Here is a 20,300-nt window from a genome sequence, read left to right as displayed (position 1 = left end):
ATCTTCTCTGCTCAGCGGGGAGCCTGCTTCCTTCTTTATCTGCCTGCCTCTCTGCCTACTTGTGATCTCTGGCTGTCAAAAAAAAAAAAAAAAAAAAAAAAAAAAGAAGGTTATCTTATACACATGAAGAAGGTTATCTTATACACATGCCCCCAAATGGTATAGCTGTAGAAATTAGCACTATTAGTAAAGAAAAAAAAAGATTTTCAGAAGATAAGTTTTAGGTTTTCCACCTAAAACCCTAACTCTCTTTTCCAAATTTCTTAGTATTTTTCAAATGAATATGCTTTGGCTCAATAGTTATCTTTAATAGTTATACTATTATCTTTTAATAGTTTTTTTAGTTTAATACTTTTATCTTTTAATAGTTATTAAGGCCATCTAATGTACTTTTAGTCAGAATTATTGTCTTCTTTGGGAAACTAGGAATACTAGAGATTTTGTGTGGTGGGTGGGTGGGGTGGGCTGTGCCATTAAAAAGTGACTGTTTTGAACTTAAGTGTGTCTATTGGCAGAGGAATGGAGAAAGAAAATTTGGTATGCTGGGGCGTCTGGGATCAGCCACTAAGTGTCTGCCTTTGGCTCAGGTAATGATCCCAGGGTCCTGGGACTGAGCCCTGCATTGGAATCCTTGCTCAGTGGGAAGCCTGCTTCTCCCTTTCCCACTTCCCCTGCTTATGTTCTCTCTCTCTCGCTGTTTGCTGTATCTCTCTGTCAAATAAATAAATAAAATGATAAAAAAAAAAGAAAAGAATTTGGTATATGTATATACACACACAGACAGAGATACACACACACCCTGGAATATTATTCAGCCATAAAAAAGAAGGAAATTTTGCTATTTGAGACCATAATCTCACGTATATGTGAAATCCTGGAAAGCCTAACTCATAGAAACAGAGTAGAATGGTGGTTGCCAGGGGCTGAGGAATGAGGGGAATGGGGTGATGTTGTTTGAAGGGTAAAAATACCCAGTTACAAGATGAAAATGTTCTGGGAATTTAATGTATAACATGGTGACTGTGACTAACAATGCAGTATTATGTACTTGAAAATTGCTAGGATAGTAGACCCTAAATGTTCTCATCACATATATAAAAAAGGTAATTATCTGAGATAATGGATGATGGATGTTAACTAACCTTATGGTGGCAACTATTTCACAATATATACATGTATCAAATCATTGCATTAAATAACTTACCTAATTTTATATATCTTTCTGTTTGTTTTTTTCTGGGGATTTTTATTTATTTGGTATTAAAATCCACTGGTTCCTGAGTAACCCATGAAGTCTGGAAACAAATTTCTTGAGTCTTATTTACTTATTTTAATTTAAATTTAATTTGTTCAGTAATTTCAAGTTTTTATTTAAATTCCAGTTAACACATAATATACTATGAGTTTTAAGAGTAGGATTTAATGATTGATCACTTCCATATAACAACCAGTGCACATCACAATGACTGCCCTTCTAATCTCCATCACCCATTTAACCCATCCCCTGCCCACTTCCTTTCTAGCAACCATCAGTTCTGGATAGTCAGGAGTCTGTTTATATCAATTATATCAATCTGAGCAAGGTGGAAACTAGCATACTACCTGTAAGTCTTTGCAAAATCTGGTGATGTTGGAAAAAATGCAGACCACTGGGGGCAGCCAGACAGTAGAATTAGGATTATGGCCAATATCCAGCTGCTTGCCCCCCACGTGCTTTCCCAACACAACTCACACAATGGATTTGAGCTGGTTCCCGACTCCGGGACAGGAATAATAGTGTCAGCAAAACTGCTGATAGAGATTGTAGGAATTGGGATGAACATGGCAAAGAAGAAGAACAAGCTATGTTAAATAATGGTGTGAAAATATAATGGTCGAAGTTTTAAAACAATTTTTTTTTGAGAGAGGGAGAAGACGCATGCACAAGCAGGGAGAAGGGGGGTGGGGAAGAAGGAGAGGGCAAAAGAGGAAATCTTACGTGGGATCCATGCCTGGTGTGGAGTCCTATGTGGGGCTTGATCTCACCACTCTGAGATCATGACCCAAGCTGAAACCAAGACTTGGACGTGTAACCAACCCAACCACCCAGTTGCCCTCCAACACAGGTCTTTAGAGGGGACCTGTCACACCTCTGAGCTCATGTTGGGGGTTGGTGTCTTCCAAAAGCTCAAGGAAAAGAGAGCTGGGAATATTAATTTCTGGAAGGTGATTGTTCATTCAAATGATGTAATTTATAAGCAAGGGCTACCTGAATTATGGATTATTTGTGTGTGTAGGGGGGGTTGGAGGCAGGTTTGAAACTCTGCCTTAAATGCCAATTCTATCTTAGAAGAATATGAGCTAACTAGAGACTACCAAGTGATCTTTTCTACCATCTCCATGTCTCATTTCTTTATCATTAAGGCGCTAAGCCATTTAAAAAAAAAATTTCTATTCCATTGATGTTACAAGTAATTTGTCAAACATGAAAATTCCTGGCTTCCTTAGTGAACTGAAAGCTGTTTGCCAAGCGATGTTAGATCCTCCCGCTTCAGTCTGAGTTCTTGAGACGGTCTGCAAAATGAAAAAGAATCTCCTGCTTGTTTGAATCAGGGAGAAGTGGGACCGGACCATGGGGAGGTTTTCAGATGGTGGTGACATGGCCCTTAACACTGGCTGATCTCCAAAAGCGTTCTGCATTAGCTCAGTGTTCTCTGTTTGGGATCGTGGCTCCTCTGGCACAGCTTGTCAGAAATCTGTGTTTTGCTGTTTTTTTTTTTTTTTTCTTTCTGAAATCTGTCTCCCCCACCTCCCCCTCCCCGCAAGCAATGCAGAAAACAGTGGACCCGATGAGAGGAAGTCAGTTGATAGCAGAGAAGTGGATGAGTTTGAGGCATGCGCCCTGGCGTAGGAATTAACAGCACTTTTTTTTTTTTTTTTTTTTTTGTATTTCAACATACATAAACGGATTGAATTTTTCTTTAAAGAAGTCGGTTAAAAATCTAGTGGGCTGTTAGGTTTTCGTCTCCCTGACTTCAATTCTTTGATTCTCCTAATGTTTTTATTTGACCCGAGTGTGTAAATTTAACTGGAGCAGTTCCCGTCTCCCCTCCCCGCTCCTGGGCGGGAGGAAGCTGGCACTCTGCCCAGTGGGCTGGGCCTTACTAAGTTTCATTTTCCTCTTCTCCGAGTGCCTGAACCCCGGAGGCTGCTGAAGAATGTTCTGTGTGGATTTCTGAGTCTGCTTAGCCGTCCAAACAGAGCAGCCACACTCAGCCCCAGTCCTTGTAGAGGTTCTACAAACAGGTAAATGACGTGCTGCTTTCTACTTTTCCTAGCCACTTGCCAATAATAGTCTTTTTTAATTAAAAAAAATTTTTTTTTAGAATGAAAAGCGAGTAATTTTTCTGTTATCTGCTCATCTTCTTTTTACTCACCTTAAGTGTAATGTAGAGTACGTAAGAGGCACATATACAAGCTTCATGCCAGGATGTGTTACCTGGTTTTCAATATTTAATGAAAAGTATGTTTGATTTTCTGCTAGATTGAGAAGCATGGCAGTGGCGACTCGTTTGACGGCGATGCAAGAAAAGAAGCTGCAGAATTACTTTGGAGGAAAACGGTTTACCCCTCTCTATAAAGCTAGTGTCCATGAATTCTCTGGATCTAATTGTCTTAAGAGATGCTGTGGCCAAGGGCCTACTCTGATGGTGATTTATGGTAGATGTTATGTTTGGGGGGCCTATATAAGAGAGAATTACAAGGGAGATGACACAGTTCCCGTTGTCCTTTTTGCCTTTCAAGAGAATGAAATTTCAGAATGTGATGTAGGAGCACACTCACCATCTACATTTCTTTGTGACTATAGTGTAAGGTGGAGTAATAGTTTAGGGTTCCTCCTAAATCTGAGGGAAAAAAAAGCGACTGTGAGTTTAGATACAGCTAAAAAACTTGGACTGCCTCAAGATCAACCTATTTCCCTTGAGGAATGTGAAGTTTTTCGTTGTGAAGGTAAGTTTAATCAGGCTCTTATAGAGTTCTTTCCTGAATGTTTGGAGGATTTGAGGCAACCCCTCTCTTTAAGGAAAGAATGTCCTTATCTCTGGGTGACCCATACTGAAACCCGGCCACACCTCTTTTGCTGAGACCCAACCGTGGTCAAAAGTAGCATATACAGAATTTTCTGGAGTGTGTTTGTGTGGGGGATGGGGTAGGGGAGAGGGAGGGAAGGTAGAAGGAGAAGGAATGGGGGAGAGGCAGCAAACTTAAAGACTGAGATTCTTTCGGAATGAAACCAAACCTCAACCTTCTCTTGACTGGTACTAGATCTTGCAATTTCCTATTGTATCCATTATATTAAAAGACCAAAATGAATATACTTATTTTTCTGCTAAAGGACATTGTTTCCAATATTTGCTGTTAGAAGCAATGCTTTTGTAATGTATTTGTGAATATAACTGTGCACAAAAATACTCTTTATAGTAACTTCCTGGAAGTGGGTTTGTTGTTTAAGAAAGATTTATGTTTTCACTTTAATAGACACATCTCAAAGGCTTTTATACTTTTCCCAAGAGTGTTATAGAAATGCCTATTTCCCTATCTTCTTGCCAACATTTGATATTATCAAACTTTGGAATATTTGCAATTTGATGGTCAAAAGATGGTTTCCCATTTTCTTCTTTGCTTATTCCCTATTATTAGCAAGTTTATGTGTATTGGCCATTTACATTTTATCTCTGAAACAGTTATTTATGTCTATCCATTTAAAAGAAGGGGCCCTGGAAATAATATCCTCTTGAGTATTTGCATGTTCCAAACTAGTTGTCTGTGGTCTTTATACTTGAATGATTACCAGAGTACATAATTCTTTGGGGATTTGTAATGTTTTCACAGTACTGATATTGCTGTGGAAAACCTAGGGCCAGACTTACTTATTTGTTTTTATTGTTTCCCTTTGAATGATTTGATCTTACTTCCTGGCTGCCTCAAACATCTAAAAAATTTTGTTGATGTCTGGTCAGTTTACTTGGATATGTCATGATGTTGACAATCCTGGATCAGTTAAGGAAACTTTTATTGAGGTATAACACATAAACAGAGAAATGCACAATTGATAAATGTACCAATGACAAACTTTTATAAACTAGACACACTAATGTCGCTACTACTAGGATGAAGACATAAGATTATTATTATCATTTCAAAAAGCTCCTTGCTGATTCTTCATGGTTATTACCAACCAAAGATAACTATTACTTTGGCTCATTGACACTAATTACTTCTTCTTTTTGAATTCTATGTAAGTGGAATCCTTTCACAATGTGCACTCTTGTATGTCTGGCCTCTTACATTCAATATTATGTTTGAGGGATTGAGCTAAACAAGGGAGTGGATTATAAAATCAGACCTCTACAATTCAGATATCTTTCCCAGTATCAGGCTTGACTAATCATTTCATGGATAAGGTTAAAAGCAGTCAGAAATCTCGGAGAAGGCAGAAAAGGTATAAGAATATTCTGCATGGCTCATAGGATCTTCCTTTGCATATTAGACATATGCTTTCTGGATAAAACAATAGGCAGTGTTGTAAAACAACCTGCCTGTTGTTTTTTTTGAACTTTGTGGGTCACCTTAAGTACTGAAGAGTGGTTATATTATGGAACATTTATATGTCAGTGCTATGGACTTAATGTTGCCCCCAACCAAGACTCTTATGTTGAAGCCCTAACTCCCAGTGTGGCTATACTTAGAGACGGGACCTCTAAGGAAGTAATTAAGGTTAAATGAGGTCCTAAGAGTGGGGTCTTAATTTAATAGGATACACATTCGTTTAAGAAGGGACACCTGAGAGCTTACTTTCTCCCCTTGAATATACAAGAAGAGGTCATAAGAGAACACAGTGAGATGGCGGCCACCTACAAGGTAAGGGAAGAGGCCTCAGGATGAAATCTACCTTGCTGCACAGTGGTCTTCTGAGCTTCCAGAACTGTGAGAAGGAAATTTTGTGTTGTCCTAGTTTATGGTATTTTGTATGGCAGTCTGAGCAGATCAAGACAATCAGCTTACATGACATTCCCATGAAGACATGCCTCATAAATCCATGGAATCTCTAGGCCTTCGTGTATATGTGTTTTGGTTCACACATTCGTATTGTTTAAAGAATACGTATACAGAATTTCTGGGTCATTGGATTGGTGTATGCTCAGCTTCAGTGGATACTGACAAAGCTTTCCAATACCAATTGCCCTCACCATAGCAGTATATGAGAGTTTTTGTCACTTCAAAATTTTTCCCAACATTTTTTGTTACAATATGTAACCATTTGGCACATGAACTGTGGCATAATATTTTGTGAATCTGGTTTACTTTGATTAGACTAGTTAGTAATTTATTTTACAGTTTAAGCCAATTACTATATTATTTTATCCTTTTTTAACTTAAAAAATTCGCGTTGTATTTTGGCTAATTCCTTCTAATATTTCTAAGGTTTGTTTCTGTAGTCTTTTCTGTTTCTATTCTCGATTTTCAAAACTTTCCTTCTTTCTTGTTATTAACGAAGTGTACTTTTGTCACAAGGTTGATATAAAATGTTTATATTCTGGTTAACTTCTATATATTTACAGTTTTGATTTTGAATTTCCTTTTGGATGTTAAAGTTAAGAGGTGCTTTGTAAAAGTCCCAAGAAGTGGCTTTTGTCTCTGTGCACACTTAACTCTTTTCTCGTTTTATTATAGTCATTGTATGTAATCTTTACTATTTTTACTTTTGGTCATTTAAAGAGGTTTTCAGTCCATATGTTTAGCCATATTTTTAAATGTTTCACACAGTATTTTTTTGTAGTGTAGAGAATTGCCAGCGTCACTACACGTGATCCTTTCAGTTTTCTTTTTTTAAGATTTTATTTATCATTTATTTATTTTAGAGAGAGGGAGGCTGAGTGAGTGAGGGAAAGAGAGGGAGAATCCACTACAGGTGCTATGTGGAGCATGGAGCCCAACGTGGGGCATGGATCCTGACCCAGGCTCTATCCCACTACTGGGAGATCGTGACCTGAGCGGAAACCCAGTCAGTCACGGAACCCACTGATTTTTTTTTTTTTTTTAAGATTTTATTTTTATTTATTTGACAGAGAGAGAGAATGAGATCGCAAGTAGGCAGAGAGAGGTGGGGGTCGGGGAAGCAGGCTCCCTGCTGAGCAGAGAGTTTGATGTGGGGCTTGATCCCAGGACCCTGAGATCATGACCTGAGTCTAAGGCAGAGGCTTAACCCACTGAGCCACCCAGGTGCCCCTGGTCCGTCCAGTTTAAATCTACCACCGAAGAGTATCTCTTCACAGGAAGTGAAATTCTGGGCCTGAGTCTCACTGGTTCACATAAAGTCCTCCGCTCTCCCTTGAACCACTCACTGTGCTCTGATTGGGTGAGGGAGGCGTCCTGCACTCTCTTTGGAGCCACAAAGAAAATCAGTTGGACTGGAAGTTCCAGGAACTCCAGCCGTAGACAGTAGGTTTTAGAGAAGATTTGGTGTCTGTGGTTTTTTTGTTTGTATCTCTGTACATTATCCCTTTCAGACCTCTTGGATTATGGAGAGAAACTATTTTAGAGTGTTCCCAGTCTTTCCTTGGCCTGTCCCCCTGCCTTTATGCCTTGCTTCTTTGATTCAGAAAGGACCCCAGTTCTCATTTCCCATGTTGGGGCAAGCCACATCCTACTGCTGAGTAACTGGGTGAGAAGAGATCTGTGGGCAATCTAGTCTTACAGTGCCCACCTTCCCTCTAGCACTAGATTCTTCGAAAGAGATATTAAGGAGCTTTGTAGAATTTTCTCCGCTTGCTTTCGTTGTACTGTACTGCTGTCATGGAAGAGCTATTTCTGTATTTTACCCTAGTGAATGCATTGACATTCATTTAGACCATCATTCAACAACTTGTGCTTTTTATTTTTCTTTATTTCCCTAGATTTATTGGATAAAAGAACCATGAAAGGGATTACTCAGTAAGTCAATGTCAATTAAAATCATGTTTTTATTATAAATATTATATATTGTATGTTATAAAATAAGTCAATTAAAATAATGTTCTGTTATTCTGTTTATTATCTTAGACTTATTTTTTTATAAGTTCTGTCAAATTGGTAACATAGATTATAACGTAACTTTTGGATCATCAAGAATAAACTATAATTATATTTATAATCATGAAACTATTTGATAATACCAATGTTAAAATAGAAAGAATGCTGGGTAAAGGGAAAGCACTCCTAATGTTTTTATATACTTGAAGGAAAATAATTATTTGGCTGCATGTCTACATTTTTGCTTAGACTTTTGAAGTTACAGTTTCAACTGCTTGAGGGAATTGCGTTGGAAAGGATGGCTGGTAGGTACAGGATACTTAAATGAACTTCAAGAACATGTTAGATTATCTACTTACATAAACTTCAAAAGTCACACGTTATGTTGTGCTTTTTGAAATTTATTATTGATAAGTTATCTTCATAACACAGTTCATATTTATTATTAGGTTTATATGAACTGGTTGCTTAAATCTGAAAGGTTTTGTGTCTGGGTGGCTTTAGTTGTGTTATTTTTGCTTTTTTATTCTTTTATAGTAGGATTTGAAGTAGGATAGCTGCTTGTCCTTTCAACAGGAAAGCAAGTTGCTAATCAAAAAGAAATAATAATATATAAGAAAAGAAAAGGAATTCTAGGAAAGCTTATGGTAAGTTCTTGTGATGTACTCTTTGTTGTTATAATTGTCTGAACAGACTCCATGAGAGATTATTGCATGACATGAAAACCTACAGTCCATATGGAGGCCTCGTTTACCAAATACGGATTCTACTCCTGGGTCCCACTGGGGCTGGGAAGTCTAGCTTCTTCAACTCAGTAAAGTCTGTTTTCCGAGGCCACGTAACACACCAGGCTCTGGTGGGCTCTGATACAAGTGGGGTATCTGGCAAGGTATGTCCATTCAAAGTCACTCAGCCTTTGCTTCTTTGTTCAAGTTAAGTAGTTTTGAAAATTCTTTTTTTAAAAAATTTTTTATTTTTTATATTTCTTTTCAGTGTACCAGAATTCATTGTTTATGCACCACACCCAGTACTCCATGCAATACATGCCCTCCATAGTACCCACCACCAGGCTAACCCAGCTTCCTACCCCCTGCCCCTTCAAAACCCTCAGATTGTTTTTCAGAGTCCATAGTCTCTCATGGTTCATCTCCCCGTACAATTTCCCTCAACTACCTTCTCCTCTCCATCTCCCCATGTCCTCCGTGTTATTTCTTATGCTCCACAAATAAGTGAAACCATAGGATAGTTGACCTTCTCTGCTTGACTTATTTCACTCAGCATAATCTCCTCCAGTCCTGTCCATGTTGATACAAAAGTTGGGTATTCATCCTTTCTGACGGAGGCATAATACTCCATAGTTTATATGGACCACATCTTCCTTATCCATTTGTCCATTGAAGGGCATCTTGGTTCTTTCCACAGTCTGTGGCCATTGCTGCTATGAACACTGGGGTACAGATGGCCCTTCTTTTCACTACATCTGTATCTTTGGGGTAAATACCCAGTAGTGCAATTGCAGGGTCATAGGGAAGCTCTATTTTTAATTTCTTAAAGAATCTCCATACTGTCTTCCAAAGTGGCTGCGCCACTTGCATTCCCACCAACAATGTAAGAGGGTTCCCCTTTCTCTACATCCTCTCCAACACATGTTGTTTACTGTCTTGTTAATTTTGGCCATTCTAACTTGTGTAAGGTGATATCTCAATGTGGTTTTGATTTGAATCTCCCTGATGGGTAGTGATGATGATCATTTTTTCATGTGTCTGATAGCCATTTGTTTGTCTTCATTGGAGAAGTGTCTGTTCATGTCTTCTGCCCATTTTTTGACATGATTATCTGTTTTGTGTGTGTTGAGTTTGAGAAGTTCTTTATAGATCCTGGATATCAGCCTTTTGTCTGTACTGTCATTTGCAAATATCTTCTCCCATTCCATTGGTTGCCTCTTTGTTTTGTTGACTGTTTCCTTTACTGTGCAGAAGCTTTTGATCTTGATGAAGTCCCAAAAGTTCACTTTCGCTTTTGTTTCCTTTGCCTTGGGAGACATATCTTGAAAGAAGTTGCTGTGGCTGATATCAAAGAGTTTACTGCCTGTGCTCTCCTCTAGGATTCTGATGGATTCCTGTCTCATGTTGAGGTCTTTTATCCATTTTGAGTTTATCTTTTTGTATGGTGTAAGAGGATGGTTGAGTTCGTTCTTCTACATATAGCTGTCCAATTTTCACAGCACCATTTATTGAAAAGACTGTCTTTTTTTCCACTGTATATTTTTTCCTGCTTTGTTGAAGGTTATTTGACTTCATTCCATGTAGACTTTATCTCCATTTGCAACTAAAAAAATGTACTCTTAAAATTGCTTTTTTTCTCCTCTGTAGTACAGGACATATTCCATTAAGGATCAGGGATCTGGCAATGCCCTGCCGTTTATTCTCTGTGACTCAATGGGGCTGGGTGAGAAGGAAGAAGGACTGTGCATGGATGACATAGTCTACATCTTAAAAGGCCACATTTCGGACAGATATCAGGTATGATTGGGCTAATCACTTAGATATTGGTATATGGGTCATGGTATTAGGAGGTGGGGCCTTTGAGAGGTGATTAGGTCATGACGGTAAATCTCTCATGAATGGGATTAGTGTCCTACAAGAAGAGAGAAAAAGAGAGATGATCTTTCTCTCTGCCACATGAAGACACAATGAGAAGGTAGCTATCTACCAATCAGGAAGAGGGCTCTCATCAGAGGCCAAATCTGCTAGCACCTTGATCTTGGACTTTCTAGCCCCAGAACTGTGAGAAGTAGTTTTTGTTCTTCATGGCACCAAATATGGTAATTTGTTATGGCAGCCCAAGCTGACTAAGACGTGTGGCTTTCATCTTTAATGCTTTCCAGATGTTAATACTGAGCCCTGTCTGTGTTCTAGACAGGAGAAGGGGGGAATAAAGAGAAAACTACTTTAGTCTGTCATTTTTAAAAAAAATTTCTAGTCCTTTGTATAGACATTTAGATTTTTAATTAATCATTACTTTACCTTTTTCCAAGTGAACAGTAGTGCCAGCATCTTTCCTTGAATGTCTTTGCATCTTTTCCCTACCAAATACAGGGATTGGTTTGTTCTGTTGATGTATTTATCAATTCCTTTATGATACTCTTTTTTTTTAATATTTTATTTATTTATTTGACAGAGAGAGGTCACAAGTAGAGAGGCAGGCAGAGAGAGAGAGAGAGAGAGGGAATCAGGCTCCCCGCTCAGCAGAGAGCCCGATGCGGGACTCGATCCCAGGACCCTAAGATCATGACCCGAGCCGAAGGCAGCAGCTTAACCCACTGAGCCACCCAGGTGCCCCTATGATACTCTTTCTATTACCACATTGTTTAATTGTTGTAACTACCATAGCAATCAACTGTGTCTTGATACCTCACTGGACAAGTCATATTCATTACTTATTTCTTGCATTTGATTTTCTCACTATTTTCACAATATACTTTTTCTAAGTGAGCCTGTTTGTGTTTGATTTGTTGTTGTTTGGGTTAGAATTACATTAAAATTTTATATCAAAATTTGATTTACATCTTTACATATCCAATGTTCTTATCCAGAAACACAAAATGTTTTATTTTTCTACTCATACAAGGGCTTTCATTCTTTAGTACAGCATTGTCTTGTAGAGGGAAAGTTTATTTTTCAATATTCTTTTTTTTTTTTTTTAAAAAAAACAGTTTTATTATAGGGGATTTTAAAGAATCTTTATAGGGGATTTTAAATGATGCAAAAGTAGACAAACAATTTAATGAATTCCCATTTACTCAGCTTCATCAATTTTTGACTCATGGCTCATCACTTGTGTCTATCCACTTTCCCCTCCCCTGTATTACTTGGAATCAAATTTAATACATCTTAACATTTAATCCATAGATCATAGCAAGTACACCAATACTCTGATGACAAACATCAAACCCACCCTTCCTAGTCAACTAACATTTACCAAAACCACATACAGTTAGGTTTGGTATACTGAAATATAGTCTAAAGTCAACTTTACAAAATAGGGTGTAGTCAATCTATTTCCTTTCTCTGGCCCTTCAAATACATTTCTTCCTTTTTCTTCTAAATAACCATATAAGGGGCGCCTGGGTGGCTCAGTGGGTTAAAGCCTCTGCCTTGGGGCACAGGTCATGATCCCAGCATCCTGAGATCGAGCCCCACATCGGGCTCTCTGCTCAGCAGCAGGGCGCCTTCTCCCCCCAGCCCCCATCTGCCTCTCTGCCTATTTGTGATCTCTGTCTGTCAAATAAATAAATAAATTCTTAAAAAATATATAAAAATTTATGGTGTACTTTCCTTTTTTACAATATAAGAAAATACAGGTCTGTGGTTCTCCTCTTTTTAGAGAAGTCATGAACTACTCTGTGTTATTGGTACATTAGAATCCTGCCACTACACGTAGTCCTGAAGTTAATAGACTTGTGCATGCATCATTTTGTATTTTTACTGCCATACCTGTGACAGATTGCCAGCAGAAGGATTGCTAGTTCAAGAGTAAATGCATCTCATTTTGAACCACTTTCAGCCCTTGCATTCTGTGTGGTGAAACCACATTTCTTTCTGAAGGCTCTCACCTCCACCTTGCCCACATTGGTTCTGTCTAGAATGCTTTTGGCCATGTGCTCATTCCTTTTATCAGACTAACTTCCCCTACTTTTCAGCTCCCAGATTACGTGTCCACTTCTTTGGAAACTTTATGTGACTGAGGAAATGGGGTGCTGCCTACTTGCACAGACTGTCTTCTCTACTGGATTGTTAGCCTCCTAATATCAGAGACTTGCACACTGCCTGATATATAATACGTACTCATGAATATATCCATGGAATTAAAATGTTGCGTTATGTTTACCTTGCAGTTTAATTCCACAAAACCAATCACACCGGGTCATAGTAACTATATTGACAACCCATTGCTGAAGGACAGAATCCATTGTGTGGCACTTGTGTTTGACATCAACTCTGTTGAACACCTCTCTCGTGACATGATGGCAAAGATCAAAAAAATTCGAAGAGAGTTGATAAAGTGTGGTGAGTCTTGTTCCACTCTGCTATTGAGGGCAGTTAATTAGACTACATTGTACAATGGTTTTAGAACAGGATGAAAAATTTGAGAAATTGCAAATGTGAATCTTCTGTGGCCCATCAGTGTGGTTCAAACAAATCAAGCACTCAACAGCTGTATGACTTTGTGCCATAACCTAAATTCTCTATGTCTCAATTTCCTAATCTAGAAAATTAGTAAAAGGGTAGCACCTATCTCAGAGATTTATTATAAGGATTAAACAAATCAATATATTTGAAGAATTTAACACAGTCTTCACTACTTGTTACCACTGTATCCTAACATAGATTCATTTACCAAAAGTTCTAGATTTCCACTTGGGCCCTAAATGATTAGAAATGGAAAACAGTATATCAGTAAGAAAACAGGCAGGGAAGTAAGATGTTAGGTAGGGCGGGGTAGCATAAAGGCTTAGGGGAAGGTAGACAGGATCGGGGAATTAAGGTGCCCCATACTGGCTTTTCTTGGCTTTATTACCCATTCTGTCGGGAAAAGAGCCAGTTTGTCACAGCTTTGATTAAGTTAGAAGCATGGAGTGATTTACTTGCTCACTGTAATTTGAAACCTTGCCAGTGAGGTGTGCAGGGGGGTGCTTGCTAGCATTGTCATAGAACAATTTACTTGTGATGCTTTCATACTTGCTTTTGACTTCGGGAGGATTCTCCCCCATCTTGCTTGTGAGATCTCTTTTCTGTAGTCTCCATAAAAACAACCATTTGGACAGGATAGGAGACCAATCAACAATATTGTAGTATCACTAGTTACCTCTTTAGTTATCTCTTCCAAAAGGTGGTTTCATTCGAAGCCACATTTCTTACCATGAAAAGCAATGAAGGGAATTTCCTATGATACTAATGAGTACTTGAGCAGTGCATTTTTAAGGGATGGTGGGCCTTCCCAAATCTCTAAACTTGCTCCACAGATAGCCTGCTGCATAATTGATCCCTGGTTAACTGAAACATACTGATGCTGTCTTTAATGATCAAAGTGACAAGTATCTGTTTGGTCTAGGTGTAGCACATGTGGTTTTGCTCACTCATGTGGATAGCATGGACCTGATTAGCAGAGGTGACCTTGGAGACATATACAAATGTATGCTTGTGAAGCCTAAGGTAATAAATGATGTTCCTCTTTGCAGACACATTTCCTGAGATATGTCACTATAATCACATGATATTGCTGTGAATAAAAATAAAAATGGTCACCTATTGAACTTAAGATTTAAAATAATTTCTTGGGTAATTCAGACTTACATCTCAAATTTAAAAATTAAATATCTATTCATCTTTACATGGACACAGATCATTCCATTCATTATAATTTAACCCAAATAGCTTCAATTCAACAGATATTTATTGACTGCCTTTCATAATTGAGTCAGTGTGATAGTCGCTAACTAGATACACAGTAATTAAAACAATTTCTCTGCACTCAAAAGGTTATAATTTTATCGGTGGAGGTGAGAGGGTGGGGGAGAGGGATAGGAAAAAATTGACAGAGTATGAGTATGATAAATCTTATGAAGGGATTCAAAATAAAATCAAAAGTTTAGAGGAGGAAAATATTGTGTGAAGGAGATGGAGAAGATTTCATTCCTGGAGTGTCCCTGGAAAATAGGTTTCAAAGAGGAGGAGGATTTGGGGAGGTGAAGAGACAAAAGGGGACCAAAAAAATCAGGCTATGAATATAGCCCAAGTCAATACTGTAGTGTAGGAAGAGGCAGTGTGAGTGGGAAGCATGGAGTCATTCAGTTTAGTGGAGAGCCAAATCCTTGTAGGGGGAGATAAAGAAGTTATAGTTGCATGAGGTGACTTTACGTAATTGGGCACACTATGGGGAATCATAGCAATTTTTTTTTCTCTTAAGTTTTTATTTAAATTCCAGTGAGTTAACATACGGTATAATATTAGTTTCAAATGTACAATGTAGTGATTCAGCATTTCCATGCATCACCAGTGCTCATCACAGCACATGCCCTCCTTAATCCCCATCACGGATTTAGCCTGTCCCCCCCATCCCCCGTAACCTTCAGTTTGTTCTCTCTATTCTTAAGAGTCTGTTTCTTAGTTTCTCTCTCTCTCTCCCTTTTTACCCTTTGCTCATTTGTTTTGTTTCTTAAATTCCACATATGAGTGAAATTATATGGTGTTTGTCTTTCTCCAAATTATTTCACGTAGCATAATACTCTCTAATTCTAATCTTGTAAATGGCAAGATTTTTCATACACACACACACACACATATACATATATATATGAATCACATCTTCTTTATCCATTCATCAGTCAGTGGACACTTGGGCTCTTTCTATAATTTGGCTATTGTAGATAATGCAGCTTTAAAAAATAGTGATATAGCCAAACTGACGCATCACAAAAATTAATCTGCCACTACATGTAGAATGGATTGTAGTCGAAAGGAACCTGGATTTGGGAATACCAGTTGGGAACATGTAATGATAGCTAGTATTTGTTGAGCACTAAATATGTGATAAATTTTCTTATTCAATATTTACAACAGCCCTGTGAGATGAGTACTGGCATTACCACATTTTATAGATGAGGAAACAAACACACAGAGACTAAAGTATTTGCTAGTGTTTTTGACAGTGACGAGAAATAACAGAGCCCTGTTTTAAATCCAAGCAGTGTCAATCCCCAGATAAATTTGTCTAAGCAAGAATTAAAATAGCATACTAAGCTAATCTAGTACAATTGGCTAATCATGAGAATAACTTTGAATAAGAAACAGGGAAATCACATAAAGCATTAAAAATGCTTCAGTTATCTACATGGAACTATTAGTAATAGTTCTACATGTAATCTACATGGAACTATTAGTTACCTTTCATTTCTAACTCATATGAAATCTATTACATGTATTCTCGATGAAAGTTGGTAGTGACACTGGAGATTGACTTGTGAAGCTCTTTAAGAAAGTATTTATGGGACCAGATCTCTATCTTTATTTTCCCCGACAGGAATACTACTGCCAAGCTCCTGCTATTTGTTACTGCTTTCATGGTATATATTGACCTAAAATAGTCTTGGTCACTGTTTCTCTATTGCAGTTAGAGACAGTCCACAGAGAACTTGGATTTGCTCTTTCTGACATCTTGGTGGTTAGTAATTATACCTCAGAGTGGGAGCTGGACCCTGTAAAGGACGTTCTGATCCTCTCTGCGCTGGGACAGATGCTATGGGCTGCAGATGACTTCTTAGAGGATTTGCCTCCTGAGGAAACAGGTAGATATTTGATGGTATTGACATTTGAAGGTGTCAGCTGTATGGCTACTCCTGCTTGGATCTACTGGGTATGTGGAAGTTCACTGTGTCACTGTAGGTCACCGTCTTGTGAGTAGTCCTACCCTGTAGCTCACTGGCTGGGTGTGTTTTGTCCCCCCCCCTCCCATTTCCTGATGTCCCCACCCTTAGGGTACATCCTAGGAATTTGCACTATTTCTCTTTCCCCCCATGTCTAAAGACAGAAATTTTGAAATGATACAATTCTGTCATTTCTACTGTGTGAACACTCCAAGTTGTATCCTTGCCCTCTTCTCTCAAAATGTGCTTCTTTGCTTGGGACCCAGAAATGGATTGGATCAGCGTTGTTCCTGATCAGATAGGATCTTTGCTTTTTGCCTTTTTTGATTTGACTTTTTTGATGTGTCTTCCGCCTCAGAGTTTCTCTTAATGTCATGTAGTCAGTGCTAGATAGACATATGTGCCTTTCATATTTATGGCCTCAGATTTTAGCATTACATGTATTCTCTTTCAGATTCTCTCAAGAATACATGCTGCATAGTTTCAGTCAAAGATCAGACAGAGGGGCACCTCGGTGGCTCAGTGGGTTAAAGCCTCTGCCTTTGGCTATGGTCATGATCCCAGGGTCCTGGGATCGAGCCCCACATTGGGCTCTCTGCTCGGCGGGGAGCTTGCTTCCCCCTTCTCTCTCTGCCTGCTTCTCTGCCTACTTGTGATTTCTGTCTGTCAAATAAATAAATAAAATCTTAAAAAAAAATAAGACAGAAGTTTCAATTTATACTCAAATTCTATTTTCGTTTGTGAGAAATAAAATTAGAATATCATATCTTCTTTATTCTCTTTCACTTGCAAACTGCTAAGAAACTCTCATGCTACTACCGACTCTACCATCTTGGTTTCTTCATGTCTTCTCTTCTTCATGGAGCATGCACTCCCAAAGTCAGGGATGGTTGGTTTAGACCCCCCAGTAGCCCAATGTTCTTCCTCCTTCTGGTTGCTTTTCCCTAAATAATCCAGTAAGAATATTTTGTTTCTCTTTTCTCAGAGATCAAAGAAGAGGAATCACCAAGTGTGTAAAAGAAGGAAAAAATACATGAACCCTTCACATACTAATAATTTTTAGCTCATCATAGAAGATTGAAAATTGAAAAATAAGAAAACACAGGAAAAAGAGAAGTAGCTGAAACAGAAGGGGCATGTTTTATTTATGTCTGTGTTGAAGATACATATGGAAAATCATAATGCCTGCAAATAACTAGAAGCAGTGGGCTTTAAAACCATTAATGGTGGGGGGCACCTGGGTGACTCAGTGGGTTAAGCCGCTGCCTTCGGCTCAGGTCATGATCTCAGGGTCTTGGGATCGAGTCCCACATTAGGCTCTTTGCTCAGCAGGGAGCCTGCTTCTCTCTCTCTCTCTCTCTGCCTGCCTCTCCATCTACTTGTGATCTCTCTCTGTCAAATAAATAAATAAAATCTTTAAAACCATTAATGGTGGGAAAAATGAACATAATTTCTTTTGGATTTCTGTTCTGTATCTGTGAAAAATCAAAGTTTCTTCTTACAAAGTCTGAACTTAACTTAAGTGTGGGTGTGTGATTTTGGAAAACTTTATTTTGTCAGCATCATTTGGTCTTCACCCACATCATCTTAATTTTGCCTTCTTATTTTATTTCCAAATTATTTGATCTTCTCTTTGGGTCTCCAGTTAATGGTGTACTCTTTACACTAAGGCCATTTTTTGGTTTGCTTAATATCAGAAACCCTCTTTTAAGATGTGACAGTACTGGTAAGAGTTTGAGGGGATTAAAGCTGACAAGAACTATAGTCCGATTTTTCTGTCAAGTATGACTATTTTAGTTACAAGTGATAAAACTCAACATGAATTACATGATTAAAAAAATAGTCAAACCATATAAAAGGCTGGGGTTGAACTGAACTGCCTCAGAAATGATTGAATCTAGAGATTCAAAAGCTTTCTCACACATGTGCACATGTGTGTGCACGTGCGCACGCGCGCACACACACACACACACACACACACACACTCTGGTTCCTTCTTTGGGTTCTTGCTGTCATTCTCTCAGGCTAGCATTCTTGATAAATCTTAAACCATCTGAATCCAAGCTGACATTCATTCAGTCTTGTGACCCAAAAAGGAAGAGGGCTTTTCTTTTCCAGTTTCATTGTGAAATAATCCAAAAAAGGACTGTTGATTTAGTTCAAATCATATGCAAGAACAATCACTTTCTCTGCAGAAGAGAGAGAAATATGATCATCCCATTTTAAATAATATTTGCCCAAGAAGAGTGATTTGTTATTAGAAGGAGGGATTTAATCATGGACTTGGCCACTGTGGATTAACTGAGCTGGAGAGGCACCTTAATATGTATCTTGTGAATTCAGGAAGTTTTCTATCTAGTTTCTCACTTACAATATAAGAATGAATATATTCTTTATAAGAACATAAAGTCTTATTAATAAGTCTAAAAATCATTAACAATTTTAAAAAGCTTTTTATTAAAGTAGTATATACACATAAAAAGTATACAGTTCATAATTGTATGGCTCAATACATTTTGATAGACTCAAGCCATGAAACTAGAACTCAGGTAAGAAACAGAACATTCTAGAAGTTCCCTTTAAGCTCCAGTCTAGCTACATAGGATATCCACTATTCTGACTTCTAATTGCATAGATTAGTCTTTTTCTTTTTTATCCCTAACATAACATTATGGACTATTTACTCTTTTGGGTCTAACTTCTTTCCTGAGATGGTTTATTTGTTTGATTTGTGTTATTGTACATAGGTGAAGATAATTTGTTCTTATATATCCTATTATTGTTCTAATACTTTCCTTATAGGTCAAGAATATATTCCATATCTGTTGCATTAAAAATTTTTCTAATTAAAGCTACATAAAAATAAACCATTTGATTTTGGGTCTTTCCAATTTTGTATAATAATAAAGATTCCATAGTGGGAACTTACTGTATTTCAATTTGTAAATATAGCTTGAAAATGAGAAGTAGCATCGTGAAGGAGTTGACATGATCCTAAAATTTACAGAGCAGTGTAAAATGTCAAACACAGTGAAGATGTTCTTGATAAACGAAGGGGGAAAGCAGGTATAAAGAGACATATTAAGAAATATAAATTAACTGTAGTGGGTTAATTAATGGAACAGAATGGAGAGTCCAGAAACAGACTCAAGCATGTCTGGACATTTGTTCTATGGTAAGGGTAGATGAATGGAGAAACAAAAGACAATTCATAAATGGTCTAGTCAATTGGCCATCATATGGGGAAAAATAAAAGTGAATCCTTCACATCGTATGCAGAAGTCTACTTTAGGTGGACTAAGCACCTAAATGCTAAAAGGATTTTGGAAGATAAAATAGAAGGGTACTTCTATAACTTGGGGGTAAGGAAATATTTCTTGTCATATTTCTTAAACAAGATACAAAAAGCTTAATACCAAAAGAGATTGAAAATTCAACTATATTGAAATCAGTAACTTTTTTAATTTTAATTTTAATTTTTTTAAATCAGTAAGTTTTATATTCAACAAATCCCATTAAGATAGTAAGAAGATACAGCAATATTGGGAGAACATATAACTAGCGAAGAACTAATAAAAGAATGTACAAAGAAATCCTACAGGTCTAGAAGAAAACTAAAACATAAAAGAAAATGAACCGAAGACTTGAAAAAGGAGCTCTAAAGAAAAAAGAAATTCAAATATCCAGTACATAAGAAACATGTTCTACATAATTTGTAATAGAAAAAGATCCAAACTAAAATAATTTGGTTCTTTTTTACATTTATTGAGATTTAATTGACATATAAAGTACATATATTTAAAGTGTAACATTGAGTGAGTTT

The 20,300-nt window shown here is 37.7% G+C and overlaps 1 protein-coding gene across 1 annotated transcript; it reads left to right on the top strand.

Moving 5' to 3' along the window:
- The first annotated feature begins 2,927 nt into the window (after positions 1-2,927).
- Positions 2,928-17,507, top strand: LOC116600833 (interferon-induced protein 44-like). Its single transcript, XM_032361199.1, has 9 exons — positions 2,928-3,285; positions 3,524-3,990; positions 7,938-7,974; positions 8,746-8,941; positions 10,425-10,574; positions 12,950-13,121; positions 14,167-14,267; positions 16,225-16,399; positions 17,463-17,507. Exons 2-9 carry the CDS (start codon positions 3,534-3,536, stop codon positions 17,492-17,494), a joined length of 1,320 nt encoding a protein of 439 aa, XP_032217090.1. The 5' UTR covers positions 2,928-3,285; positions 3,524-3,533; the 3' UTR covers positions 17,495-17,507.
- Positions 17,508-20,300: the final 2,793 nt, after the last annotated feature.

Source organism: Mustela erminea, chromosome 10 (genome assembly GCF_009829155.1).
Source record: "Mustela erminea isolate mMusErm1 chromosome 10, mMusErm1.Pri, whole genome shotgun sequence".
NCBI classification, from domain to species: domain Eukaryota; kingdom Metazoa; phylum Chordata; class Mammalia; order Carnivora; family Mustelidae; genus Mustela; species Mustela erminea.
Note: the sequence above shows the minus strand (reverse complement) of the source record. Positions and strands in the feature narration are given on the sequence as shown.

Excerpts from the sequence above, each read along its gene's own strand:
- LOC116600833 (XM_032361199.1), top strand. The coding sequence starts at position 3,534 with ATGGCAGTGGCGACTCGTTTGACGGCGATGCAAGAAAAGAAGCTGCAG. Across the intron at positions 8,942-10,424 it reads CAAGTGGGGTATCTGGCAAG|TACAGGACATATTCCATTAA; the intron begins GTATGTCCATTC and ends TCTCCTCTGTAG. Across the intron at positions 14,268-16,224 it reads GTATGCTTGTGAAGCCTAAG|TTAGAGACAGTCCACAGAGA; the intron begins GTAATAAATGAT and ends TCTCTATTGCAG.